Here is a 14,696-nt window from a genome sequence, read left to right on the forward strand (position 1 = left end):
ATGATTTCATTTTGGATTGCCAATATTTGTAAAAATTGTGTTTTAGGTTTGAGGAAATTTGTTTAAGCTGGATATGTTGTGTAGTCTGGACCTGGTCTTGTGCCTTTAAAGTGTTCGTATGTGTTAGTGGAACAGGATGGCTGAAGACCAGGTTGGTAGGAGAGTTCTTGCCCAGCTCTTGGTTTTGCAAGGCTTTGTAATGGACAGAGTGTGGGTCACTGAATTTGGGGTGTTTCCAGAATTCGATTGCCCTTTTTTTGATTTTAATCAGAAGAGGATATTGGCTCAATTCTGCCCCGCATGCATTGTTTATAGGGTGCCGATGGACTTTTAGGATGTTTTTGCAAAACTCAACATGCAGGGTCTCAATTGGATGTTTTTCCCATTTATCTAGTTCCTGACTTGCAAGTGGGCCCCACACTTCACTGCCGTAAAGGGCAATTGGTTCTATCACTGATGCAAATATTTTTAGCCAAATTCGGACTGGAATTTCAAAAGGAATTTGTCTTTTTATGGTAAGTAAAGCCCATGCATGCCTTGTCTCTTAGTTCATTCACTGCCATGTTGAATGTTCCTTTACAGTCGATTCTAAGGCCTAGGTAGGTGTAAACTAGTGTATGTTCAATTTCGTTTGGTCCTAATTTAAATATATGCTGTCTCCCCTGATATCTGGAACTTTTTTGAAAGATTAATATTTTAGTTTTGTTCATGTTAACTGCCAAAAGCCCAGGTCTGGCAAAACCTTTGAAGGTCTAATTGAACCTGGAGTCCTTCCTCCATTGGTGAAAGAAGGACTAGGTCATCTGCATAGAATATGAATTTGACCTCACTGTCGTGCAGAGTGAATCCAGGTGCTGATGACTTTTCCGGTATGGTTGCCAACTCATTAATGTATATGCTAAATAGAGTTGGGCTTAAAGAGCAACCTTGTCTCCGCACTCCTGAGGGATATGTTGGGTTCTTTTGGGTCCAATATTAATGCCACACTTAGCTCCCAGGTACATTGATTTTATAATGTCATGTGTTTTACCCCATGCACCACTTTCAATTAATTTGTAGAACAATCCGTAGTGCCAAATGGAATCCAATGTTTTTTTGAAGTCAACAAAACAAGTGAATAATTTATTGGGATTTTGAGTGTGTTTTTCAGTTAAGGTGTGTAGGGTGTAGATAATTTGGTAAGACTCCAATCTGGCTTTTACTCAAGACATTGTGTGTCATAAGGAAGTTTATGAGCCGGGAGTTAATAATACTACAGAATACCTCCCCCAGGTTACTCTCTCTCTCTCTCTCGCTCTCTCTTTCTCTCTTGCTCTCTCGTTCTCTCTGTGTATCTCTCTTTCTCTGTATCTCTCTGTATTGCTCTTTCTCTGTATCGCTCTTTATTGCTCTCTCTCTCTCTCTCTCTCTCTCTCTCTCTCTCTCTCTCTCTCTCTCTCTCTCTCTCTCTCTCTCTCTCTCTCTCTCTCTCTCTCTCTTTATCTCTCTTTATCTCTCTTTCTCTGTATCTCTCTCTGTATCTCTGTATCACCCTCTCTCTCTCTCGCCCCCCCCCTTGGCCAAGAGTACGTCTTTCTGTGTTTTCATAGAGCACTTAGCCTCCCCCTCTGTGAAAAGCTCATAATGAGGGCTGCCAGCTGTGACTTTATGGCACACACACACACACACACACACACACACACACACACACACCATTATACACTCAGGTACCTGCCTCAGCAAGTGGTTCCTTAAGAGTACGGCAGACAAAAGCAGTACATGTTGTGAATGGCATGATGTGAAGATGAGATAACCGAGCTGGAAGCTGGAGTGTGTTTCAGGAAAAACAAAAAAACAGACATGTTTTGACCAATCTGTAGAAGAACTGAAAAAAGAACATATTTGGTCAAATGAGACAGACACAGAGACACAGACAGAGTCTACAGAGTGAGGTTCATTTTCAAGGGATCTGGGGGGCCTCAGTAGCCTCTTGTGTCATTTTTCAGCAAAATGTCATGATGCAATACACATTTTTACTTTTTACAATGTAATTTTTGTTAGTTTTGGTTAGTTCCTGCCAGGTTTTCAAGTCTGCATTGATCTGTTTGTTGCCATGTCTCTGCATATTGTCTCTCAAAGGTTTTTTCTCACTTGTGTTTATGTCTGTTGTGTGTGTGTGTGTGTGTTTATGTGTGTGGGTCGGTGGGTGATCAGAATCCTGGCCACTGTGGGTTCGCAATATGACCTGCGGACACTGCGGGCGGTGAGAGTGCTCAGACCCCTCAAACTGGTTTCGGGAATTCCCAGTAAGTCCCTGACAGCATATGAAAATATTTACATGATTAAAATACTATATATCCTAAAGAATATTCACTAAACATAACAAGCAGCGTGTCCAGGTAGCGTAGCAGTCTATTCCGTCGCCTACCAGTACGGGGCTCGCTGGTTTGAATCCCCGTGTTACCTCCGGCTTGGTCGGGTGTCCTTACAGACACAATTGGCTGTGTCTGCGGGTGGAAAGCCGGATGTGGGCATGTATCCTGGTTGCTGCACTAGCGCCTCCTCTGGTCGGTCAGGGGGCCTGTTTGGGGAGAGGGGGAACTGGGGGGGAATAGCATGATCCTCCCACGCACTATGTCCCCCCCGGTGAAACTCCTCACTGTCAGGTGAAAAGAAGTGGCTGGCGACTCCACATGTATCGGAGGAGGCATGTGGTAGTCTGCAGCCCTCCCCGGATCGGCAGAGGGGGTGGAGCAGCGACCGGAACGGCTCGGAAGAGTGGGGTAATTGGCCGGGTACAACTGGGGAGAAAAAAGATTTCCCCCCACCCTAAAAAAAACCCCATGAATTCCCCAGATTGAATCGAGTGTTAGTTCATTTTATGAGCTTTTCATGCAAACATGGACAGAATGTCACGTTATAATGTCAGGTAAATTTTGTGTTTGTAAATGTTTGTACATTTTGTAATTAAATCCAGCCTTAATTCTGAACGATTAGGGGCGAGGGTTTCATTCCAAATTATGATACAGAACATGTGCATCCATGTGCTATAACTGCACATACCTAATTTAAAAGCTAACATGGGAAAGAAAAGGAAATGAAGACCGAACGAGAAGCTGTACAGTTGTTTCGACAATTGAATTGGGTTTCTTATATCCCTTTCACACTGGCCAAAAAAAACCACCAGCATCCGCCTTTGGTCTTTGGTGGTGACATTGACCAAAGGCGGATGTTAGCGGGTTTTTTGGCCAGTGTGAAAACGCTATTAGTGTAATGTTCTTTCTATCTCCTGTTGCTCTCTAGCTTTCTTCATCTGGCGCACTCTCCTTGTTTCTCACTTTGTCTCTTCGTGTCTTGATCTCCCTTTCTACATCCATATTTAATCGTCTCACTCTCTCCTTCCCCCGCCCCCCGTCAGGTCTCCAGGTGGTGCTGAAGTCCATAATGAAAGCAATGGTTCCTCTGCTGCAAATTGGCTTGTTGCTCTTCTTTGCCATCGTCATGTTTGCCATCATAGGAGTGGAGTTTTACATGGGCAAGTTCCACACCACCTGCTTCAGGATCGACAACGGTGAGAAAACAGATTATAATAACACATGTCATGCATACCTGGTCTCAACCTTACTGATTTTTTTTTTTGCGTTCCTGTATTCCTTATTGATGCGGTTATAAAATGGGTTTTCATTGCGTTTCGTATCGATGCACCTTGCAGCGTTGGAAAAGTGGGTGTATAAACCAAGTTCTCAAACAACCGAGCAGCTAAATTGTTGATGTTCATTTTTCACATCTTGATTTTGACAAATGATATTTTTCACAGCGCCCGGCTTTTGATTGATAGCGTGTGGCTCTAACTCAATACCAGTGTTAACACACAAGGCAGTGTGATCGAATGCTACACTAGAAGTTGTTAATGAGACTGCAGTTAGCTGTTTTTCCTGCCACAGACTTCAGCAGATTATTATTGTTATTTGAGTATATATTATATGTGTGTGTGTGTATATATATATATATATATATACTTCAACACAGATACAAGAAAAAAAGTTTTAATACATTACAGTTGATGAGTGCACGTCGCACGAAACAGGCCTGTACTGCAGTGTATTAAAACTTTTTTTTCCTGTATATGTGTTGATATTCCGCTCCTCATTGGTTGAGCACTTATAACACCATGGACGGTTTCAGAAAAAACGTTTTATTTATATATATATATATATATATATATATATATATATATATATATATATATATATATATATATACGTGTATATATATATACGTGTATATATATACGTGTATATATATACATATATATATACATCTATATATACGTATATATATGTGTGTGTGTGTGTATATATATATACACACACACACGTATATACGTATATACGTATATATATATAGTTTGAGCATTATTGCAACAGACTTCTGCAGAAGTCTGGCAATAATACCTGACAGCAGGACATTGTTAGCTGTGATGAGAGCTACAGCTTTATTCTGCAAGGAAGTGCAAGAAGCAGGCTTTGTCAAAACAGTCTGCATGTACAGGATTTAAAAAACAAACAGAAGATATTGCAAGAGCAACTCCATTTTTGAGAAAGCCCAGCTAGACACGTAGTCTGGTAATTATGAGCGCAACTGGGACAAGTCTGTGATTGGTGAGAGGTCTTGGCTGGAAATATTTGTTGTACATCCATCCATCCATCCATCCATCCATCCATCCATCCATCCATCCATCCATCCATCCATCCATCCATCCATCCATCCATCCATCCATCCATCCATCCAATAGCCAAGCTGCTTATTCCAACTGGGGTCATGCGGATGCTGGAGCCTATCCCAGCAGTCACTGGGCGGCAGGCAGGGAGACACCCTGGACAGGCCGCCAGTCCATCACAGAGCCAACACACACACACACACACACACACACACACACACACACATTCACACATTCACACCTAGGGTTAATTTAGTACGGCCGATTCACCTGACCTACATGTCTTTGGACTGTGGGAGGAAACCGGAGACCCCGGAGGAAACCCACGCAGACACGGGGAGAACATGCAAACCCCACACAGAGGAAGACCTGGAACGACCCCCCCGAGGGTGGACTACCCGGGGGTTCGAATCCAGGACCTTCTTGCTGTGAGGCGATTTGTTGTACAGTGAGTGTACTGATAAAAAACCTTCAGTGCCCCGCTGTTGTGTTACAATGTCAGGAGGGAGGACCTGAGGGTTTTTGGCGGGACTAGCTGCAGGGTGTGTATGTTTGTGTACGAGAGTCCGAGAGTGTGTATTTAACTGTTTCTAGGGCAGCCAGGGTACTTGCGGTGTTGTGAGTAGTTGTGCCTCTCTGCTAATGTACAATATGTGTGCTTTGTGTTATTTTAGTCACACACACACACACACCACAGGATTTGATTAAGCTGAGCTGAACTAGTAACATCGCTCTTGCTTGTGGTGTGTGTGTGTGTGTGTGCGTGCGTGCGTGCATGCTTTCAAGTATGAGTTTGTGTGTGTGTATGTGTGTGTGTGTGCATGCTTGCAAGTATGAGTTTGTGTGTGTGTGTGTGTGTGTGTGTGTGTGTGTGTGTGTGTGTGCATACTTGCGAATATGAGTTTGTTTGTGTGTGTGTTTTTGTGTGTGTGTGTGTGTACTGCATATGGTTGTGAGTGAGTGAGTCACCAGCAGGTATAAAAGCGAAAAAGTATTTTGATGTGTGTGCCTGTGTGGGTGTGTGTGTGTGTGTGTGGTGGGGGGGTGATGGTGGGATATTTTTCTCCTTTTTGCAGCTGTGCATCTGTGTGAGTTTAGTAGTGCAGTGTTAGAGTACACTTATATATGAATACCGGGACTGTCAGGGTTGAAATCCCTTCATCCACTGGCTGAAGTCGTAGCAGGGAGTCTCGTGATTTATTAAAAGTGAAAAGTGTGAAACAGTACAGACATAAACAGGGCGCCCTCAACAGGCCCCCACACGGAAAGGGACAGACACAAACTGTACACCACAGACTCCACCTGTTCTCCACATACTCAGTCAGCATTTAGGCACTACATACATGAAGACACAATGCTGTACATTGTAGTTTTATACAGCAGGTGGGGTGTCCGGGTGGTGTGGCACACACCTCCTCGGTCGGGGAACCTGTTTGAGGGGGGAGGGGGAACTGGGGGGAATGGGGTGATCCTCCCACGCGCTACATCCCCCTGGCGAAACTCCTCACTGTCGGGTGGAGGCTGGCGACTCCACATGTACCGGAGGAGGCGTGTGGTAGGCTGCAGCCCTCCTTTAAACTAATGTAAGAGAAAATACTCAAAATGATTAGTGTGCGTTACCCACTTTGGACATGATGCCACCTTAGATACAAGACATGGTTAAAGGGGGTATACGGTGTGGTGTAAGATTTTCAGTAGCCTAAGGTTTTGTGCACAACAATAGCTAACCTAGCGAAAGGCTTTGACTTCTTATCGGGGTCCCTGATTTAAGCTGCTTGGTTTTGAATTAAATGCAGGAAAAAAGAGGAGACTCTTTTCACCTTTCCTCGCTCATTTCTATCACTGGGCGGCACAGTGGTCTAGTGGTTAGCACTGTCGCCTCACAGCAAGAAGGTCCTGGGTTCGAACCCTGGGGTTGTCCAACCTTGGGGGGGGCGGGGGGTCACCTCAGGTTGTCCTCTGTGTGGAGTTTGCATGTTCTCCTGGTGTCTGCAGTGGGTTTTCTCCGGGTGCTCCGGTTTCCCCCACCATCAAAAAGACATGCGGGCATACGGGTGGCGTAGTGGTCTACTCCGTTGCCTACCAACACGGATCACCAGTTCGAATCCCCGTGTTACCTCCAACTTATTCGGGCATCTCTACAGACACAATTGGCCGTGTCTGCGGGTGGGAAGCCGGATGTGGGTATGTGTCCTGGTCGCTGCGCTAGCGCCTCCTCTGGTCGGTTGGGGTGCCTGTTCAGGGGGTAGAGGGAACTGGGGGGAATAACGTGATCCTCCCACACGCTACGTCCCCCTGGCAAAAATCCTCACTGTCAGGGTCCGCGGTGGTGTATCGGTCTAAGCATCGGCTTTGTGTCCATGCACTTGCCCACTGGGGACTGGGTTCGCGTCCCGGTCTCGGCAGATCCGACTATGGCCGGACTCGATGAGGCAGCAATAATTGGCAACGCTGTCTTTGGAAGGTGGCTGGAGTCGGCTTGTGTTCGTCACATGAATGCGTCTCTGTGTGTGTCGGAAAAAGCAGTGGTTCGGCCTGGATTCGCCTTGTCACGAAGGTGGCGAGGCGTCTCCTTCGAGACTGCCTGCCAGAGAGATGCAGTTGGCGAACACATGCAGTACGAGGGTGGGCATTTGAACTAAAATAGGGATCGATTGGCCGCTAAATTGGGAGAAAAAGGGAAAAATCAGAAATAAATTTACAAAAAAATCCTCACTGTCAGGTGAAAAGAAGCGCTTGGCGACTCCACGTGTATCAGAGGAGGCATGTGGTAGTCTGCAGCCCTCCCCGGATCGGCCGAGGGGGGTGGAGCAGTGACCGGGACGGCTCAGAAGAATTGGGTAATTGGCCGGATACAATTGGGGAGAAAGGGAGGAGGGACTTGCATATTAGGGTTAATACTCCCGTCTGTGCCCCTGACTGAGGCATGGCAAGACGAGCTGGAGTTGGTCCCCGGGCGCTGCACGGCGGCTGCTCGTTGCTCCTAGCTACACAGCTAGGATGGGTTAAATGCAGAGAAAGAATTTCCCCACAGGGATTAATAAAGTAATAAAAAAAAGAGTAGACACTTTTCACCTTTCCTCACCCATGCCTCGCTCTCCCTCACTTCAATTCATTTCGCTTAAATTGAATTAAATTAAATACCGTTTGATTCAGTTCACCTCAGCTCAGGTTTAGTCTGCTTCATCCATTCAGTGCAGTTGAGTTCAGTAGAGTCCACTTCAGCCCAGTTCATCCATCCATCCTTTATCCAAACCGCTTATCCTGCTCTCAGAGTCGCAGGACTGCTGGAGCCTATCCCAGCAGTCATTGGGCGGCATGCAGGGAGACACCCTGGACAGGCTGCCAGACCATCACAGGGCCGACACACTCACACCTAGCAACAATTTAGTATGGCCGATTCACATGAACTACATGTCTTTGGACTGTGGGAGGAAACTGGAGCACCCGGGGGAAACCCACGCAGACACGGGGAAAACATGCAAACTCCACACAGAGGACGACCCAGGACTATCCCCAAGGTTGGACTACCTCGGGGCTCGAACCCAGGACCTTCTTGCTCTTAGTTGGCCGCGTTAACCACTGCACCACCATGCCACCCCCCAGCTCAATTCAATTCAATTCTCTCAAGTAAACTCAGCAAGCAGGATACTGGAAATTAAATGGCTGCTAAAAGGTGAAAAAAAAATGTCCGTTTAAAGTATTTACTTTGGAAAAAAACAATTTGGAAGATGATCCTGCATCTTCAAACTGTGTAGGTCTTGGAAAGAGTTTCATGGACTCAAGGGTCATAAAAATGTCTCAGCTGCTTGGCGATGTCAGCAGTGTGAGTAAAATTATGAAAATCGGAATAAAAATGAATTTCTTAATCTACGCTTTTCTTAATCTCTCCTTTTCTCAGGTAAAAAGGCACTTGACCGGCTCTGTGGTATGGAGCCCCCGGGCAGGACCTGTCCAAATGGTACCGAGTGCAAAAAATACTGGACCGGGCCCAACTTTGGCATCACCAACTTTGACAACATCCTGTTTGCGGTGCTTACAGTGTTCCAGTGCATCACCATGGAGGGATGGGTGGACATCCTGTACAACGTGAGTCCACCCGCTGACACGTCACTGTTCAAAAAAATCATTAGAATGACAGGTTTGACCTTGTGTGGGTTGCCTCTTCCTGTCTCTCACATTGTACTTGTTCCTGTATACACAGAAACACTACCGCACACAAACACGCACAAATCAATCGCAAAATTCAAGCTTGGCAGACATGCATATCTGTCAATACATGGGAGGTAACATGTCCAGTATAACCCTAGTCTTGCACCATGGGGGGGGGGGGTACTTAAATGTGTGATGTGCGGGGGTGGGTTCTTTATGCGAGGACACCTTGAAGGTAGCGGTTGACAGCATTATTCATTCTCTGTCTCTGAGTCAAATCGGTGACCTTTCTGTCACAAGCCTGTTGACCTTTAGTCTACTGCCACCCCCCCGTCTCATGCTGAATATCTCTGCAGCCCCTGTGGATGTACGCCAGAGTGCTGCAGCAGAAAGAGACGGAGCGCAGGCAAGCAAATGCCCACTTCTGGGCGTCAACTGTGACAGTTTGGGTTCAGCCTGGACATCTAGGAGGCAGCGTGGAGCTCTGCACACAGTGTACCTGCCCACACTGTTGTGTGTGTGTGTGTGTGTGTGTGTGTGTGTGTGTGTGTGTGTGTGTGTGTGTGTGTGTGTGTGTGTGTGTGTGTGTGTGTGTGTGTGTGTGTGTGTGTGTGAACATTCAGTGAAATAGGTATTGGGACATGAGGTTCCCATCAAACAGGCTTGTAGGCCTGTGCGCTGCAGCTCGCCTTACCCAACACATTTGTGTTCAGAATACTGCTGTTGAGCATGTGGTTTTGCAGACGTGGTGCAGGCATGGTGAGGGAGGAAAGCAGCCTTGCACTGAAAGCTCCACTTCCTGGAGAGGAATCACGTCCATCATGAACAAGTTAACCCTCATCGTTGTTCCTCCTTACTCACTATACACTATACGGACAAAAGTATTGGGACACCTGGCCATTACACCTACTGGAGCTTTTATGACATCCCATTCTAAATCCATAGGCATTAATATGGGGTTGGTACCCCCTGTGCGGCTATAACAGCTTCCACTCTTTTGGGAAGGCTTTCCACAAGATTTTGGAGCGTGTCTGTGGGAATTTTTGCCCATTCATTCAAAAGAGCATTTGTGAGGTCAGGCACTGATGTTGGACGAGAAGACCTGGCTCGCAATCTCCGTTCTAGTTCATCCCAAAGGTGTTCGATGGGGTTAAGGTCAGGGCTCTGTGCAGGCCAGTCAAGTTCTTCCACAGCAAACTCACCCAACCACGTCTTAATGGACCTTGTTTTGTGCACTTGGGCACAGTCATGCTGGAACATAAAGGGGCCCTCCCCAAACTGTTCCCACAAAGTTGGAAGCATAGATCGGCCAAAATGTCTGGTCTGAATGAAACACCTGAATTCAGTGATTAAGAGGTGTGTCCCAATACCTTTGTCCATATAGTGTATGTTGGCAGCCTGCACGGGAAAAGGAAAAAGAAAAGTTGAGCAAAGACCCTTTTTTCCCCGAGTGCTATGATGCAGTATGTGGATATTCAGTCCCAGGGTTCCCCTCTGAAAGGTTTTGTAAAAACAAAGATTTAAAACTGTAAAACTCTGAAAGCGTCCAAGTTAACTAGAGTAACCTGAATTTGCAGCGCAGGTCTGTCTGTGACTGATCCGTTGTGTTGGACCCAGAGCTGGTGCTCTTCACTTGTTCTAGCAGTACCGGCATGAAGTAAATGCATGGAAGACTTTAAAGTGTAGCTTATGTTGACAAGGTAGTCCATTTTACTTAAGCTTTTCATTTTATTTCATACTGACACAATATTGTGAGATAATGCTGCGGTTGTAGGTAAGCTAATTTCCATCCGTTGGGGAACACAAATGTGAAAAACAGTCATCAGAAGTTTGTGTGTCGGGCATCCGGGTGGCGTGGCGGTCTGTTTCGTTACCTACAGACACAATTGGCCGTGTTTGCGGATTGGAAGCCGGATGTGGGTGTGTGTCCTGGTCGCTACACTTAGCGCCTCCTCTGGTCAGTCGGGGCACCTGTTCGGGGGGTTAGCGTGATCCTCCCACACACTACATCCCCCTGGTGAAACTCCTCACTGTCAGGTGAAAAGAAGCAGCTGGCGACTCCACATGTATGGGAGGAGACACGTGGTAGTCTGCCGCCCTCCCCGGATTGGCAGAGAGGGTGGAGCAGCGGCCGGGACGGCTCAGAAAAGTGGGGTAATTGACCGTGTATAAAATAGGGGGAGAAAAAGGAAGAAAATAAACAAGTAGATTAATAAAGTTTGTGTGTCATCTGGAATATTAACGACTTGTTCCAACATTGATCTTCTTCCAGTTCTGCTGGAACTCATTGTGCGGCCGTGTTGTGTTCCTCAGTGATTTATTTGAACCGTGTCATGAAGCGTGTGACAGTTCCTGGAAAGCAGCTTGAATTTGCAAACGATTCTGCATCGCCGACTTCACTAACCAGCTACAGCAAGTACTTGTTAAAGTCAAGATGGCCATATTGTTTACATAGACCTGTGGTTATTCCACGCCTTTCTCTTTTCGTCATCGGTCATCGCACCCTTTCTCCTTCATCATCTCCTCCATTAATCCTTCTTCACAACATTTTCATTTTTCTTCTTACTTGGACCAGTGTTTACGCTGTTTTCAAAGAAGGTTGAATCAGTTCTTCTGGAGAGAAAGTTGAATGACAGATCCGTTTCGTCACTCATCTAAGTGACACCCTCAAGTCTAAACTGCAGGATCCCCACCCTTATAAACAATACAGTTGCCTGGCAACCGAAACCAACCATCGGTTTCATATGTAAATAGGCGTGACCATTAAGTAGAGTTACAATGGCCATATGTACTATCCCCCCCCCCCTTTTTCTCCCCAATTGTACTTGGCCAATTACCCCATTCTTCCGAGCCATTCTGGTCGCTGCTCCACCCTCACTGCCGATCCGGGGAGGGCTGCAGACTAACTACCACATGCCTCCTCCGATACATGTGGAGTCGCCCGCTGCTTCTTTTCACCTGACAGTGAGCAGTTTCGCCAGGAGAACGTAGTGCATGGGAGGACCACGCTATTCCCCCCCAGTTCCCCCTGCCCCCCGAACAGGCACCCCTGAACAACCAGAGGAGGCGCTAGTGCAGCAACCAGGACACATACCCACATACCACCCTTCAGACATGGCCAATTGTGTCTGTAGGGACACCCTACCAAGCCGGAGGTAACACGGGGATTCGAACCACTGTTCCCCGTGCTGGTAGGCAACGGACTAGACCGCCACGCTACCCGGACACCTTGGACATGTGTACTATTGTAAGTCTAGTTAATGGTCATGCCCATATTTGCATATGAAACCGATTGTTGGTTTCTGTCGCTATGCAACGGTATTGTTTATAAGATGATGAAATGTATCGGCGAATAAACGTTGTGTCCAGATGACCTGATTCAACTTCCTGGGATTTTCTTACCTGGACTATGAAGCAAGTGGGAACTCAATCATCCTACTCACAATGAGGAATAAGAAATCATCAGTGTTTTATAGAAACTATGTCCAGTAAGAGATAACACGGGAGGACCTACACAGTCTGCAGCTTGTATATATGTATAGTTTGTTGGTAGTGGCAGTAAGGGTGGCTAGCTGTTAGGGTGATTAATATGGTTGGGGTCAACTAAATTTATAGTCAATATTCCACTTTTCCCACAAAGAAGGCAGTTATTTCAAACTCACCCCCTCTTCCATAATCCCGGCTCTTCTGCATCTTTTTCCCTTTTCTCGCCCTATTACTGTACCACCCCCTTTCTGCCTCTTCTCCCCATCAGCTTTCTTTCCTTTCATCTCCTCTCCCTCTCACTCTCCCTTCCTCTCTCTCTCCCAGGTGCGGGAGATGCCAACTAGTGCTATTTTAAGGCGTGTCACCCCGCCAGCCTCCTGTCCTCCTCTTATTCTCTCGCGTCATTGTTCTTCCTGTCTGCCTCAGACCTCTTCTGGTGCTTCCTCCGACTCATTACCTGCAGCGACCCATGCCGCTGTGATGTGAGAAGATATCTTCCCTCAGCGTCACTCTCACTAGTTCTTTTGCCCCGCTTCTAATCCCTTTTCCTGCCGCTGCTCAATTTCATCCCTCTCTCGACCAGTTATTTTTGTTTCTATCTTCATCACGCTTCCATCTCTATATTTCAATATTTTATCCCTATTATCATCCACTCACATTTTTCTGTTATGGTCAAATAAAATCACATCTTTTCGGGGTGTCCGGGTGGCGTAGCGGTCTATTTCGTTGCCTACCAACACGGGGAACGGCGGTTCGAATCCCCGTGTTACCTCCGGCTTGGTCGGGCGTCCCTGCAGACACAATTTGCCGTGTCTGCGGGTGGGAAGCCAGATGTGGGTATGTGTCCTGGTCGCTGCACTAGCACTTCCTCTGGTCGGTCGGTCTGGGGCGCCTGTTCAGGGGGCGAGGGGGAAATGTCGGGAATAGCCTGATCCTCCCTGGCGAAACTCCTCACTGTCAGGTGAAAAGAAGCGGCTGGCGACTCCACATGTATCGGAGGAGGCATGTGGTAGTCTGCAGCCCTCCCCGGATCGGCAGAGGGGGAGGAGCAGCGACCGGGACGGCTCGGAACAGTGGGGTAATTGGACCAGGTACATACAACAAGGGAGAAAAGGGGGGGAATTGCATCTTTTCATGTTTACGTTCAAATCTACCCCATGTCAATTTAAACCAACCCATAATTATCCAAATGAAAATATTTACCCAATTTTTATGTTGAATTTTTATTTATTTATTTATTTGTATTTTTTCCCCAATTGTACTCAGCCAATTCCCCTATTTTCCAAGCCGTCCCGGTCGCTGCTCCACCCCCTCTGCCGATCCAGGGAGGGCTGCAGACTACCACATACCTCCTCCAATAGATGTGGAGTCGCCAGCCGCTTCTTTTCACCTGGCAGTGAGGAGTTTCGCCAGGAGGATGTAGCACGTGGGAGGATCACACTATTCCCCGAGGCCCCCCCCCCCCCCCGATCAGGTGCCCTGACCGACCAGAGGAGGCGCTAGTGAAGCGACCAGGATACATACCCACATTCGGCTTCTACAGCCAACTGTGTCCATAGGGATGCCTGACCAAGCCGGAGGTAACACGGGGATTCGTACCAGCGATCTCTGTGCTGGCAGGCAACATAATAGACTGCTACGCTACCTTGGCACTGTATTTCCTTTTGAAATGTCCTTCAATGAACGCTTCACTCCCTCGCCTTCCTCTTCTTCCTCACTTCCTTCTCTTTCACTTTCCTGCTTCTGCAGGCTTTGTATGTGGTGAGCAGCAGTTTGTGTGTTGAGTCGTGTTGCGGGTAAGAAGGGACAAATCAGTTTTTTCAGTGGCTTTGATAACACACACACAGACACACACACACACACACACACATCCTGGCCTGGTTTGGAGCCAAGGTATTACATCTCTACTTCATTCGCGGCCGTTCTCCCTGGCAGTGCTGAAGCTGGCGGGGGATTTCGGTGGTACCGCGGCGTCTTCTGAGTGGCGTCTTCTGAGCAGCGTCTTCTGAGCAGCTTCGGGAGTGTTTTAACACCTTACTGCTTTCACGCTCACACATCCGTCCATCAGCCGCAGCCTCCCTGACTCACTCCTCATGCAAATGGAGCATCACGCCAGAGTTCCTGCGAAGGAGTCCGTGCGTGTGCGTACTCATGCGCATGCACGGGTGCATTTGTGTGAGTGCAGCGAAGCGCGTATGCGTGTCATCTATGCATTTATATACGCACTGCACATGAACCCTGGTTAGCTAATGTGGATGTACACTCGGTGGAGAGGTTGGGGGTGGGGGGTGGGGGTGATAACGTGAAGGCCGGCGTGCCACTCTGTATTTTCCTGTAGCTCCCTGTTAACCTTGCAGAT

At 47.2% G+C, this 14,696-nt stretch overlaps 1 protein-coding gene across 1 annotated transcript in view; it reads left to right on the forward strand.

The window, feature by feature from the left end:
- The window catches only part of cacna1bb (calcium channel, voltage-dependent, N type, alpha 1B subunit, b), a 277,440-nt gene that overhangs the window by 113,661 nt on the left and 149,083 nt on the right, over positions 1-14,696 (forward strand). Inside the window, 3 exon segments of the mRNA XM_056290621.1 lie at positions 2,194-2,285; positions 3,398-3,550; positions 8,601-8,788. Coding sequence (XP_056146596.1) covers positions 2,194-2,285; positions 3,398-3,550; positions 8,601-8,788 — 433 coding nt within the window.

The sequence above is a fragment of the Lampris incognitus genome, chromosome 12 (assembly GCF_029633865.1).
Source record: "Lampris incognitus isolate fLamInc1 chromosome 12, fLamInc1.hap2, whole genome shotgun sequence".
NCBI lineage: Eukaryota > Metazoa > Chordata > Actinopteri > Lampriformes > Lampridae > Lampris > Lampris incognitus.